The 14838-nt window shown below is 46.5% G+C and overlaps 1 protein-coding gene across 2 annotated transcripts in view; it reads left to right on the top strand.

Moving 5' to 3' along the window:
• Window positions 1-288: 288 nt before the first annotated feature.
• The window catches only part of ACO2 (aconitase 2), a 56881-nt gene continuing 42331 nt past the window's right edge, over window positions 289-14838 (top strand). The window contains exon 1 of one of the 2 annotated variants that reach the window (XM_085024737.1): window positions 289-652. Coding sequence is in view for 1 of the 2 variants with exons in the window: in NM_213954.2 (NP_999119.2) it covers window positions 318-353 (36 nt within the window). In the remaining variant the exon portion in view is untranslated. 2 annotated transcript variants of the gene reach the window in all.

Here is a 14838-nt window from a genome sequence, read left to right as displayed (position 1 = left end):
AGGTCTTGGTAGGGGTGTGCGGGTCATTTAGGGAAAAAAAAAAAAAAAACTTTCCCAGATTTGAATGGGAGGGACAAGTTGCAGAGCGCAAAGACGAAATTTGCACTTTGATATCTTTGTGCCGGGTATTTACTACCCCAACTTTTTAGGCAGCTCTCTCCCAATTCCCAGGTTGACTCTGGAGCTCCGCCCACGTCGCTCGCGGGAACGCCTTCAGCGTGACGCGTTTCTCCTCAGGTCACGCCCCTCACCGAAGGCCTTAAATAAGCCGCGTGTCACGTCACTTTCAAGCGACCTCATCTTTGTCAGTGCACAAAATGGCGCCTTACAGCCTACTGGTGACCCGGCTGCAGGTGAGCGAACCGAGAGCCCTCTAGGTTTACGGGGGCGGGGTACCTCTTTCTGCGCTTGCGGCTATGGGCAAGGCAAGGCGAGGCGGGCCTGACCTCCGGCCGACTTTTCGCGTACCTGTCCCTTGCGCGGGCCCAGCGCAAATACCCGCTCCTCTGGCGCCCGAGGTCAGGGCGTCCCCGGCTCAGTCAGCTCTCAGCCCTGTCCCCGCCCCGCTGGAAGCAAGGGCCTAAGAAGCGGCGGCCGGGTGAAGAGTGGAGGCACGTCTTTCTCATTTTTGAGGACCGCAGTTTCTTCCCCCGTAAGGCTTTTTTTTTTTTTTTTTTTTTTCCTCCCCCGTTCCTCAAGGTGAGGACAAGGTGACTGGGGGGCGCGGTGGTTGGTAAGCGCGCTAGGCCCAGAGCCTGAAGGCCTCACTTTTCATCTCAGTAGCACAGAGTTGCTAGCCAGGTGCATCTACGGTTGCCAAACATGGAGTCTGTAGGGGGGGGGAAAAAAAAAACTATGACCTATTCCATCTTGTGGGGATCCTGCGGAACATGTACCCAAGAATTCGAGGGGGTGGGTTCCGTGCCCAGATGTAGCAAATAGTAATGATGACAGTAGTCTCTCAGCTTTGCACAAGATTGCAAGACTTAATTCCTCACCACATCGTTTGATTCATATCATCATTTCTGGAGATGATTATTTTTATTTGATAGGTGATGACGCTGTTAGAAAACAGGTAAAAGTTCTGCTCTCTGAGTCTTACCAAAGTGCTGTGGCCTGAGCATCTGCCCTACTACTCCCCATTCTCCTTGTCCCTTTCAGCCTGCCCTCACAGAACTTTTTGAGCCAGAGTGTGGTCCTGGAGCTGACATTTGTATTTGTGGGAGTTCCAGAATGGCGTATTTTGAGCTCACAATCAGTTGCTTTTCAGTTACTAGATGGGGAGGGTAAAAGAGACTCAACAGTTTGACCTTGACTGTCCTCTTTTGAACCATCTAGAAGATTGACTGACTGCCATTTCTTTTTTTTTCACTCCTGACTTGACAACCCTAGGAAGATGTTACACTCAAAGGTTCAATGTCAAGAACGTATTTCGTTAATAAAAAATCAAGCAAGCATTCTCCGACAACCTTTTACATTTAAATTTGTGAATCTACATTGGATCAAGTAGCACAACTATTATTGCAGAATTTAAAAAGAAGTAGTGTACTGTACTCTCAGAAAGTATTGTGTTGTCAGAAGTTTTTTTTTTTTTTTTAAAGTTACATTGCTAAAATTTAAACCATATGGTTTAAAGGGAAATCATTTATCTTAAAATACTTAGGGTCTCTCAATTCTGGGCAAAGACAAGGATTTGTCCAAATTTTCTCTTAGATTTTTTTGTTTCTCCAAGTTAACAATGTGGAAGTAGTTGTTTCTTGCTGATCTTGCTGTCCCATCTGTAGTGAATCTGGGCAAGATTGTTTGAAAAGATAAATTATTACAGATCTGTTGAGCCTGGAAGAGAGGACTGATATCACAGTATTTTTGAACTGACACAGGATTTTGGAAAGCATGACCATTAGACCCCTACAGAAAGAGATCTGGACCATACCAGTACCACAGGTTGTATTCTTTTTTTTGGCCACACCTGCAGAATTTCCTGGGCCAGGGATTGAACCCATGCCGCAGCAGCAACCCACGCCACTGCAATAGCAACACTGGATCTTTAACCAGCTGCTCCACAGGAGAACTCCCATAGTTCATATTCTACCCTGACCAAGTGATCTTGAACTTGGGAACTGAATCTCAGTTTCCCCTTCTGTCAGTTGGGGATTTTCTCCTTTGACAAACATTTATGTGAAGTACTTGGTGATTGGTTTCCATTCAGGTTTCTTTTTTGCTTTATGGGCCACATGTGTGGCATATGGAAGTTCCCAGGCTAGGGGTCAAATCGGAGCTGCAGCTGTTGGCCACAGCAGTACATGCAACAAGCCTTGTCTGTGACCCACATCACAGCTCATAACACCAGATCCACAACCCACTGAGTGAGGCCAGGGATCGAACCTGCATCCTCATGGATACTGGCTGGATTCGTTACCACTGAACCACAATGGGAACTCCCATTCAGATTGCTGGGATGATTGTTACAAAGCGGTGAAAAAGTAGAATGTGCTTGTTTATGACCATCTTGTTGTCCACCCTGCTCTTTTAGGGGTAGACAATCCAAAGACCTTGCGTGTGTGTCTCTTTGTTCATGTAGCGAAGATGAATAAAGGGCGTTATACCACACTGCCTCCTGATAGCCAGTTTGTCTTAAATGATGACCAGCTACAGCTGCAACTGTCCTCTGAAAACCTCATAAATTTACCTCTTTTATATTTAGCTACAGAGTAATAGAAGGTAATGCCTTCGCTGTCAGAACCCTGTCTGTGCATTTAATGTTACTACTTTATTCACCACATGTTTACTGAGTTCCCACTGCTTGCTCAGGATACAGTGAGAAGCAAAAAAAAAGCAGACAACGCCTGTTCTCATGGAGCTTCCGCTATGTCCTCAGGTATTCTGCTGCAGAGAACCTTGGACATCTTTCTCAGCTAAAGTATTTTTCTTCCGCCCTTGGAGAAGACCAAAGGTCTTCTTAGTTGGACCTTGGCTGGACAGATAAGGTGGATAATAGAATGGTGGTGATTACTACTACCACCAAGAGTCGCTCACATTTACTTGTGTGTCAGTAGTCTCGTGTGACCTGTGAGACATGGCAGGTTTATTGGCTTTGTCTTAAACAGAATTAGAGCAGAGGCATAGTGTAATGGCTAAGAGCATGGGTTCTGGCATCCCACTTCTTTATTTGAATGCTGACTCTGATACTCATTCTCTGTGACTTTGGGCAAATTACTTCACCTCTCTGTGTGTTACCTCACCTGTAAGGCAGTAGTACATCTGACTTACCTAATAATCTTAGTGACAAAGTATTCAGAACCTGGCTGGAACCTAGTAAGTGCTATGTGATTGTTAATTAAAATAAAGTAAACTTGTCTAGGGCTTTATTACTAGTTAGTAGTAGATGTGATTTGAATTTGCACGTTTCTGACCCCCAAGCCTGAGGTCCTAGCAGCTACACAATAGTACTGCTTCCTTTTGGCATCAGGACTCAGCCCGTCAACCAGGATACCGTTACTGGTCCGTGACCAGAGAACAGGGCTCTTTAAGTTGAAAATACTCTTGTTTGACAGTACCTGCTACCAGGTAGGAAGATTAGAAACAAAGTAAAGAAGATGGAGGTGAAGTTTTTAAAAAGTCACCTTTATTCTCTAGTTTTTTACTCTTGTTATATTTTTATTTTTATGGCCACACTCATGGCATATGGAAGTTCCCAGGCCTGGGATTGAATTGGAGCCACAGCTGTAAGCACTGTAGCATTGCTGAATCCTTTAACTCACTGCACCAGGCCAGGGATCAAACCGAGCCTATGCAGTGCCCTGAGAGTGCATTTGGATTCTTAACTCACTGTGCCACAGTGGGAACTGTTTTTTCAAATTAATTTTTGTGTAAATGGCTCTGGATGGTAAATGAAAGGAGTTGGTCACTTCCAGACACATTTCTTAGGTCTTTGGTTTTACCTTGAGGTACTAGGATGCTGAGTTCACATCATGTGACCTTGGGGGAGTCGCATAACCTCCTGCATGCAAATCAAATGGCAGTTGACTACAAAGAAGTGACATTTGGCAGAAGTTAAAAGTGCCTCTGTAAAGTTCCATGTTCAAAAAAAGTATTGCTTTAAATTGCAAAACAGATTCATTCTGGTTGCATGTTCACTGGTACCTTCTCAGGTGTCCTGTATAGTTAGCTGCTGAGTTGAACTGAGTGAATAAGTGAGTGAGTGAATGGACGAGTAAATAAACGTCCAATCTCAAATTTGGGCAGAGGACGTAGAATCACCGTCCTGAGGACCTGGGAAGCATACCGTTGCCTTTTGAACCAGCTGTTCCTGAAATGTTTTTTGAAAGCTCGCTATGTGCCTAGCACTGTTCTTAACCCTGAGAGTGTACTAATGAACGAGAATAGTGATGCTTGTGTTGTAGTTCTGGGGAGATAAACAAGGAGACAAATAAGAAAGTCGTAGCTCTAAAGTGCTGCAAGGAAGGTAAAACGTGGTAGTGCTGTAGAGAGCAGGGGTGAGGAGGTGGCCTGGCTTGAGCTGGAGTGGTCGAGAAAAGCCTCTCGGAAGATGTGACACTGGAGCTGATACTTAAATGTTAAGAAGGCAGCTGTTCTGCATTTTGGGAGAGGAGACTTCCAGTAGAAGGGGCAGTGTGTGCAAAGCACCTGAAACAGATCTGAGGATAAGAAATAAGGCCGGTGTGGCTGAGGTGATGAGAGGAAGGTCTGAGCAAGAGGTAGGAGCCAGAGTCCGGTGGGCTTGTAGGAAATTGGGTTTTACTCCAGGGGTAGCGAAAATCCATGGGAAGGTTTTAAGCCATGAAGTGACAGGATCTGATTTATGATTGAGAAGAATCATTCAGTCAGCTGTGTGGATGATGAACCACGGGGGAACAAAAGCGGCGGGGAGCCCAGCAGGGGGGCTGTTGGAATTATCCAAGGAGTGGTGAAGGTTTCTGTGGCTAGGGTTGGCAGTGGAGATATTTTGGAGGTAGATGGGTTGGATGTGGAGTGTGAGGAGCAGGGAATTAAGGATGACTTTTAGGTTTGGGGCCTGAGCAATTAAACAATTGTTGAACTTGAGTTCAGTAGTCATGTGTTTGCATGATACTTGTAAAATTTGGTCAAGGGTCAGAGGGTCTTTTTTTGCTTTCAAGGCTGCACCCAAGGTGTATGGAAGTTCCCAGGGGTTGAATCAGAGCTGCAGCTGCAGGCCTACACAGCCACAGCAACACCAGATCCAAGCTGTGTCTTCAGCCTACACCACAGCTCATGGCAACGCCAGATCCCTAACTCACTGAGTGAGGCCAGGGATCGAACCTGCATCCTCATGATACTAGTTGGGCTCATTACCACTGAACCACAACAGGAACTTCTGGATCAAAGTTTCTTTATAAATTCTTGACCCTTTCATCAGCTTTCTACAAGTATCTATATTTCATAGGTGAGGAGGCTGGATTGGGTCAAGTGTCTTGCCCCAAGCATCGTGTCTGAAGTGAGCCCTATTCATCTTAGGCTTTATTCTGGTACCTGGTATCTCTAAGAGGGTTCTCTGGGAAGTATTTAAAATGAATATTTGGGGGAGTTCCCGTCGTGGCGCAGTGGTTAACGAATCCGACTAGGAACCATGAGGTTGCGGGTTCAGTCCCTGCCCTTGCTCAGTGGGTTAACGATCCAGTGTTGCCGTGAGCTGTGGTGTAGGTTGCAGACACGGCTCGGATCCCGCGTTGCTGTGGCTCTGGCGTAGGCCAGTGGCTACAGCTCCGATTCAACCCCTAGCCTGGGAACCTCCATATGCCGTGGGAGCGGCCCAAGAAATAGCAACAACAACAACAACAAAAAAAGACAAAAGACAAAAAAAAAAATAAATAAATAAAATGAATATTTGGGCGTTCTCTCTGTGGTGCAGTGGGATTGGTGCCATCTCTGCAGTGCCAGAACACAGATTTGATCCCCAGCCTGGCGCAGTGGTTTAAAGGGACTGGCATTGCCACAGCTATGGTGTAGGTTGCAGCTGCTGCTTGAATCTGAACCCTGGCCCAGGAACTCCATATGCCAAGGGGTGGTCAAAAAAAGAAGAAAGAATAAAATGAGTGTTGGTGCCTGAGCGGTCTGTCTTCATTGGCTCCAGTGTTCTTGGACACACCTTGTTTTCCCAGCTCCTGGTTTGGAAGCAGTGGTGAGTGGGCTCTGGGCTTCTCAGCGTAAAGGGGGGGACGGACTGCAGGGCGGCTGCGTGCAGAGGTTGAGGGGTGGGGGCAAGAATTGGATGAAGTCTGTCAAAAGGTACAGACTTCCAGTTATAGGTATGGAATGTATAGCATGATAAGTGCTAATGCTGCTGTGTGTTATATATGAAAGTTGTTAGAGTAAATCCTAAGGGTTTCATCACAAGGAAAAAAATATTTTTCTGTTTATTTAATTTCGTATCTTTATGAGATGATGGGTGTTCACTAAACTTACTGTGGTAATTATTTCATGGTGTAAGTAAAACCATTATGCTGTGTACCTTAAAACTTAAGCAGCTACATGTCAGTTATATTGCAATAAAACTGAAAACAATTTTTAATTAAATTTTTAAAAGTTTTATTGAAGTATAGTTGATCTACAATGTTGTGATAATTTTTGCTGTACAGCAGAGTGATTCAGTTATACATGTACACACATCCATTAAAAACATTTTTTAAAATAAAAATAAACCAAAAGGAAAAAACCACCATGTAGAATATCAGGAGGAATTCACATTGTGGCTCAGCGGTAATGAACCTGACTAGTATCCATGAGGACACAGGTTTTTTTTGTTTTTTTTTTTTTGTCTTTTTTTGCTATTTCTTGGGCCACTCCTGCGGCATATGGAGATTCCCAGGCTAGGGGTCCAGTCGGAGCTGTAGCCACCGGCCTACACCAGAGCCACAGCAACACGGGATCCGAGCCGTGTCTGCAACCTACACCACAGCTCACGGCAACACTGGATCGTTAACCCACTGAGCAAGGGCAGGGACCGAACCCGCAACCTTATGGTTCCTAGTCGGATTCATTAACCACTGCGCCACGACGGGAACTCCAGGACACAGGTTTGATCCCTGCCCTTGCTCAGTGGGCTAAGGATCCGGCGTTGCCGTGAGCTGTGAGGACACAGACATGGCTTGGATCCTGTGTTCTTGTGGCTGTGAACTAATGCACTATGAAAATTTGTGCCTGGCTTCTAAGATTTTAGGGATAGGCCCTTTCTAACTTGGAGACAAGGGACAGACTTTTCCTTAGATTGTTTCCTCGGAGCTGTAGGAGCTCTTTATTTGGGGGACGTGAAATGGTGTGGAAAGTGATGGGTTCATTCTGTAAAACTTGGGCCATAGGAAAGGGCACCAACTTTGCTGTGTGGCCCTGGGCAAAATTGTTATGTTCCAGAGCCGCAGTTTTCTCTGTAAAATGGACACAGTATCTTGTGTATAAAGTACATGGGGCAAATCTGGCAGCAGCGTATAAACACGTAGTGGAAGTTAGTCTGTGTCTCCAGCCCTGGAGATCGGTACAGCCTCCATTTGCCCCAGCGTTTATTCTCAGCTCATATCTTTTTTTTTTTTTTTTTTTTTTTTGCCTTTTCTAGCGCCGCTCCCGCAGCATATGGAGGTTTCCAGGCTAGGGGTCCAATCAGAGCTGTTGCCACTGGCCTAAACCAGAGCCACAGCAACGCGGGATCCGAGCCGCATCTGCAACCTACACCACAGTTCACGACAATGCCGGATCGTTAACCCACTGAGCAAGGGCAGGGATCGAACCCGCAAGCTCATGGTTCCTAGTCGGATTCGTTAACCACTGTGCCACGACGGGAACTCCAGCCCCTATCTTTAAAAGAGACCAGCCCTTGGGAAGTTGCTTGCGCCTCATGCTCTCCATGGATATTGGGTATCCTATAGCAGTTGTGCAGGAGAACCTTTTGGGTACTGATTTGAGCGATTTGAGAGAAGAGGTAGAAAGGAATCCACTGGCTTCCTGTTTTGGTAGGTGTTTGTTTTGTTCTTTTTCAGCCTCTCTCACAGCATACGGAAGTTCCTGGTCCAGGGATTGAACCCCAGCTGCAGCTGTGACCTTTAAGCCACTGTGCCACAGCAAGAACCCCCCTGTTTTTTAATTCTCTAAGTTGAAGGGCAACATTGAGAAGATGAGCTTGAGAATTACATTTGCAGTGTTTTCAACATTACACGTGACGTTCCTTGGGGCATTTAGGCCCAGTTAGGAGTGTTTCTGCTTTTTTACCCTGCAGAGGTTGAGACAGTTTCTGAGTGGGAGCTTTAATTCTGTGGCTAGTCGTGGGTGGTACCAAAGAGGTCTCAGGAGTTTCTTTATTGCCCCACACTTGAGTGTTGTGTAGGTAGACTCCTTCTGCTGGACATTGTGTTATTGTTGTCACTGAAACACTACAGAGCCGATTTAGGACAAGGGCCCAGCCTGTAAAGGAGCTTCTGTACTGGTGAGAAGAAGTCATGTCTTGGTAACTATGTATACTGGGGCTGAAGCAAAGAGGGGAGGAGGTGTGCTGGGTGGCACTAAATCCAGACCAGACCATCTTGGAACTTGGATGTGTGGTGGCATGTTTGGTCTGCTCCATGGCACCACTGGTATTAGAGATACTGAGATTGAGCAGTCACCCCTGCCGTGCCAGTCATTGAACTAGGTCTTGATGGGCAAATACTGCCTCACTTGACCTTCACAACAACCCTAAGATGTAGGTGTCATTAGCCTGTTTTCAAGATGATGAAACAGATCCCGATAGGTGAAATGGCTTGTCCAGGGTCACAACCAGCATGCAGCTGAGCCAGATTTTGAATGCAGGGTTTGTTTGACTGCAGAACTCAGGTTTTTTACCATCCAATCAAGCTGTCTGCCCAGAGAACTCCCCTGGGCATAGAAAGTAGAAACTAGATCCCTGTAGCGTAGGCTAGAGAGAGCAGACACAGTTCAGGTGGCTCCATGCCCTGTTTGGATATGTTTCTATTTGGGACCATGATTGCATCCAGCCCCAAATACCAGCAAAGCTTGAGAAGGAGAGGCTAGAGCTGTGGGTCAGCCTCCCAGGCTGCCTGTTGAGCTTGCAGAGAATGCCCTTTAGAAGCGTGTTAGTGTAGAGTGCTGCCCTGGTGTGGGTGGAGCAGGGCTTGGGATTTGTATCTAGTTCACCATATGCCTGGAGTTTCTGCTCCAGGCAGCAGCAGCAAAGAATTAGGCAGATGAGCGAATCTGTTAACCCATTCCTTAAAGGACCCCCCCCCCCCCCCACCGCCTTGGAGCCTGCTTAGAGGCTTTGTCTTGGACAGACTCGGCTCCCTGCCCCCTTTCCAAGCCTCTGAAAAGGACTGCAATCATTTCTTTGCCTTCCAGTTGCATAGCAACCAAGCTAGCTGATCGCCTCCTGGCAGGAGGAAATTGTTTAGCTTTGGAGTCTTAGGAGAGGTGCCAGTCATTCGCCTACCAGGAGAGGGAGAAGTTGTTAGAAGCAGTGGAGGTGTGGGAAGATGATGCTTCTTAAGGAGGGTGTTGACTGACATGCTTTCCTGTGTTGCTCACCCAGAAAGAGCCTCACCTGAGGCTTCTGTGCTGGGAAGGACTAGGCAGCCAGTTGCTAAGACCTGGGAGACTGCAGGCAGTTGAGGATAATAGTCAGGACCCAGGAATCTTAACCTTCCCGAGACCTTGAGTGATCTTGCTGCAAATGGGTGGCCCCATATGGTAGTTCATTCCCCACTGCTGGACACGGTCTGTTAAGCATCTGCAGGCAGAATGAGTGGGTAGATGCGACCTTTTCAATTCTGAGATAATCTATCCTGGTACTTGGGACCTGGTCTTTGTTTTGTTTGACGGCTGGGAAGGGAGAAAGGGCGCAATGGGAAACAGTAGCCCGTGGTTCTTTCTCCAAAACCTGGGCAGGTAGCACGTTAGTGGCAGCATCTCCTTCTCCCAGGAGAACTGACATATATATTAAATGCCTGCTGGGAGCCTGGCTACCAAGGTCGGTGATTTTCAGATTTTTTTTTTTTTCCCTTAAAGAATGCAGTGTATTCATGAAAGCTCTCTTTCCTTCTCTCTGTTCCAGTTCCCAGAGGCAACCACCTATAGGGGTTTTGTATTTTTCATTCCATGCTTTTTTCCTCTGCATTTACAAGCAGTACGTTGTTTCTAACCCTCATAAAACCTCTGCTCTTTTATCCCCATTTTACAGAAGAGGAAATGAGGCTCAGAGAGTGAAGAATCTTGTCTGATGTCCTATAGTTAGGGGAGCTGAGATTCTAAGCCAGATCCATCCGGCTCTAGAGTGGAGGCCCTTCCTGTGACTTGGCCCTGGGGTTGAAGTGTTTCTGCAGTGGCGCTCAACAGGTCAGAATGGGGCTGGTGACTGCTGTGTCTCTTGCCTCAAGAGACCATGCCTCCTCCAGGAGCCCAGCCTATTTGGACAGCTCAGCCACCTCCTCTGTTCGCTCTGAGCACCAGAACCCACCAACACATGGTTCCCTAAGGCAGCGCTGGCATATGCCATGCTTTACAGGATGGACAGAAGGTCAGACTGGCCCCAGCCAGGCTCCCATATGCTTGACTTTGTGACTAGGCACCGATGGCTCAGCACAGCCTCTGCCAGAGGCACTCACAACTTGAATATGAAAGCTTGATGGAGAGACTTGTGCGCAGATCATGGCTCTGTCTTCGTCCATTTCATCACCAAGTGTTGAACTGGTTCTGTGTGGCAGACATCATCCTAGGTTCTGAGTATATAGTGGTGACCAGAACAGATGAGTTTTCTGCCCTCATAGAGCTTATATTTTAGTGGAATTCAGCTTCTTATCTGTCTCAGTCTCCATTTCTCATTAAAACAGAAGACAGAATGACCTATAGCAATCCCACTTGGCACATTTGTTGGAAAGATGACATAAGATAACCTTTGTGATCTTGCTTGGCACAGTTTTTTTTTTTTGTTTCATTTCATTTCTTACCTGGCTCCTTGGTGGGTCTGCTTTGGTTATATTCCTTCCTTCAGAGTGTGTTCTGTGTCACTAAATGCAGCATCAGCAGAGCCTCCCTTAGTCCTTGGGAGCCCTGGAGATTTGTATCCCATGCAGCAAGGGAGGGGGTGTGGGAACACAATCGGATCAAGGAGCCACATTCCACCAGAGGTTCTGAGCCCCAGTGGAGGACTGAGCGGAGGTTAGGGACACTGTAGCTTAGTGAGAAGGGCAAGGGCTCAGCAGGTTCCCAGCTGTGTGACCTTGGCCAGGCCACTTCCTGTCTCCGAGGGTCATCATCTTCAGGGCAGTTACGGAGGCTGAGATTTGTCCAGCAAGTTTATAAGGGTAGCTGGCATGGAGCAGTGTATCAGCTGCTGCTGTTGACTCCAAAACATCTGAGAGCATCTAGCCGCTGGCCCCCCTGTTGAGAGACTCCTACCCAAGTGGAGGGAGTTTTGGAGCAAGGAAGTGCTCGAGGAGTGCTGAGAATGGAGAAGACGTAATTAGGGTTTTCATTGATTTGAAGGCCTGAAATGTGGAGGAGTGACTGAGCTCATCTGATCTGGTTCCAAAGGACAGGGCTAGGAAGTGTGTCAGCTGCTAGGCTGGGTACTTTCTCACAGGTACTCTCCTTTCATCCTCACTGCAGCCTGCGAAGGTGTTATCCCCACTCACAGACGAAAAAAGGCCATGTGTAGAGGGGTTAAATAAAACCACACAGGTTAATTGCACAGTTCGTGGGGGCAGAGCTGGGATTTGAGCCCAAGTTTCCATGGCTAGAATCTGCCTGATGGAATGGAGGCATGTTTCAGTTCAGCAGGTTGTTGTTGTAAAGTGTTAGAACTGTCTAGTAGAACAGGCTTCCTGGAAGAAATGAGCTTCTCGGACTAATCATATTGAATCAGAGACTTAGAGAGGTTTCCTGCCTTAAGGCTGCCTTCAGCTCCCCACTTCCTGAGAACTTGGAGGGTGAGGGCTTAGTGGAAGTACCTGTTTTAGATAAGGGCCTGGTATTTACTCATGAGTATTTTACAAGGCCTGAGACTTGAGCTCCAAGTATGGGGGGATTAATTGTGACATCTGGTGGATGGCCTTTGGGTAATCTCTGGAATGTCTTTGGGCCCTGAGGCTGGGTTGAACCAACCTTTGAGTATTTTTTACTTTTGGACTTAGGAAATAAAAACAAAACCCCAGTAAGTTATTTTTTAAAAAATAAACTGCAGTCATCACCCTTTTTATTTTTTTTATTTATTTATTTTTTTTCTAAGATGGGTTTTTTTTTTTTTTTTTTTTTTTTTTTTTTGTCTTTTTGCCATTTCTTGGGCCGCTGCTGTGGCATATGGAGGTTCCCAGGCTAGGGGTCCAATCGGAGCTGTAGCTGCCAGCCTACGCCAGAGCCACAGCAACTCGGGATCCGAGCCACGTCTGCAACCTACACCACAGCTCACGGCAACGCTGGATCCTTAACCCACTGAGCAAGGGCAGGGATCGAACCCGCAACCTCATGGTTCCTAGTCGGATTCGTTAACCACTGCACCACGACGGGAACTCCACCCTTTTTAAAATAGTATTCTGGCCATTCATACTTCAGCCACATTGGTCAGATATAAGGCTCAGTAATGTCTTCTTCTTTTTTTTTTTTTAAATCTTTTTAGGCCCACACTCGTGGCATATGGAGGTTCCAGCTAAAAATTGAATCAGAGCAGCAGCTGGCGGCCTACACTGCAGCCACAGCAACACCAGATCTGAATCGCATCTGTGACCTACACCACAGCTCACGGCAAGGCTGGATCCTTAACCCACTGAGCGAGGCCGGGGATCAAACCTGAGTCCTCATGCATACTAGTCTGGTTTGTTACTGCTGCGCCACAATGGAAACTCCAGTAATATCTATTTTTAAGATAAAATTAATTTCTTACCTTTTTTTCTTATTTATAAAGATACCCACTGTAGGAAACTTGGAAAAATACAGAAGTATAAAGAATACCAAAAAATTACCTATAGGAGTTCCCTGATGGTTCAGTGGGTTGAGGATCTGGCATCACTGCTGTGGTGCAGGTTTGATCCCTGGCCTGGGAACTCCCTCATGCCACAGGCATGGCCAAAAAAAATTACCTGTAATTATTTGTAATACCCAGAGGTAACCCATCCTAACCTGGAGATAACTGCAATTAACATTTTGGTATATTTCCTTGTTTGTTTGTTTGTTTTGTCTTTTTGCCATTTCTTAGGCCGCTCCTTTGGCATATGGAGGTTTCCAGGCTAGGGGTCGAATTGGAGCGGTAGCCACTGACCTACGCCAGAGCCACAGTAATGCAGGATCTGAGCCGTGTCTGCAACCCACACCACAGCTCTCGGCAACGCCGGATCCTTAACCCACTGAGCAAGGCCAGGGATCGAACCCGCATCCTCATGGTTCCTAGTCAGATTCATTAACCACTGAGCCATGATGGGAACTCCTATATTTCTTTCTAATGTTTTAAAATTTTATAATCCAAATTTAAAATGTTTAATAATATATGAATTTATCATTTATATGTCTTTAAATTTTTTTCTGATTCTAAAATTAATGTATTTATAGTATTAAAGGTTCAGATTAACGTAAATATAAAAATTTTTTAAGTTCTTTAATTTTACCCTCCAGGGATAGCTACTGTTAACATCTGTTCCATTTTGACTTTGTTTGATTCCTTTAATTCGTTCATGTCCAAATCAGTACTTAGAATTGCTGGAGAGGAGTTCTGGTCGTGGCTCAGCAGTAAAGATCCCGACTAGTGTCCACGAGGACATGGGTTTGATCCCTGGCCTTGCTTATTGGATTAAGGATCTGGTGTTGCCGTGAGCTGTGGTGTCGGCTGCAGATATGGCTGGGATCCTACGTGGCTGTGGTGTAGGCCAGCAGCTGCAGCTCCAATTCAGCCCCTAGCCTGAGAACTTCCATTTGCCACAGGTGCGGCCCTAAAAGATTTTAAAAGAAAAAGAATTGCCAGGAGACACTTGGAGGGCTCAGTGTTTGGGCTTAGAGTCAGGCTGTCTTTGAATCCTGATGTATCTGTGACCTTGGGTGAGCTACTGCTCTTCTGCAGCCCTCAGTTTCCTCATGTGCAGAAGGGCATTTCGTCCACGTGAAGTATTTACAATGTGACACTCAGTAGAAAGTACTACATACTACCATCGCTACTGCTACCAGTGATTACTGTTACTGTCTTTGCTCAGAAACCTCAGCCCTAACACCTGGCATTTGGGTACAGTGGGTACCCTGGTGCCAGGGACTGTGGGGAGGGGTAGTTTCAGCGGGGACTGATGTTTGGAGCCTCTCTTGGAGTCACTGAGCATTAAATACCACACGGTACCTGGCATTAGGCCAGGGAGTCTGGTGGAGGGGCGGTGGTGGTAGGTATTCCTGGATAAGTTCAGGGGGTTGTAAAATTGTATGTTTCATGTGTTTTCTAAATTTTTTCCATGACATATATGCTGGTTTTTTTTGTTTTTTTGTTTTGGTCTTTTGTCTTTCTAGGGCCCCAGCAGCGGCTTATGGAGGGTCCCAGGCTAGGGGTCTAATTGGAGCTATAGCTGCCAGCCTATGCCAGCCACAGCAACTCGGGATCCGAGCCACATCTGCGACACCACAGCTCACGACAATGCGGGATCCTTAACCCACTGAGCAAGACCAGGAATCGAACTCGCAACCTCATGGTTCCTAGTCAGATTTGTTTCCGATGAGCCACGACGGGAACTCCTGTGCTGCTTTTTAAAATAGTAAATTGGAGTTTCCGCTGTGGCGTAATGGGACCTGCAGTGTCTCTGGAGTGCTGGGACGTAGGTTCAGTCCCCAGCCAGGCACAGTAGGTTAAAGGATCCA

This window comes from Sus scrofa, chromosome 5, assembly GCF_054392235.1.
Source record: "Sus scrofa isolate SSC_HxYL_T2T_F1_AM1 chromosome 5, Sscrofa_HxYL_maternal_Yorkshire_Landrace_v2.0, whole genome shotgun sequence".
NCBI lineage: Eukaryota > Metazoa > Chordata > Mammalia > Artiodactyla > Suidae > Sus > Sus scrofa.
Note: the sequence above shows the minus strand (reverse complement) of the source record. Positions and strands in the feature narration are given on the sequence as shown.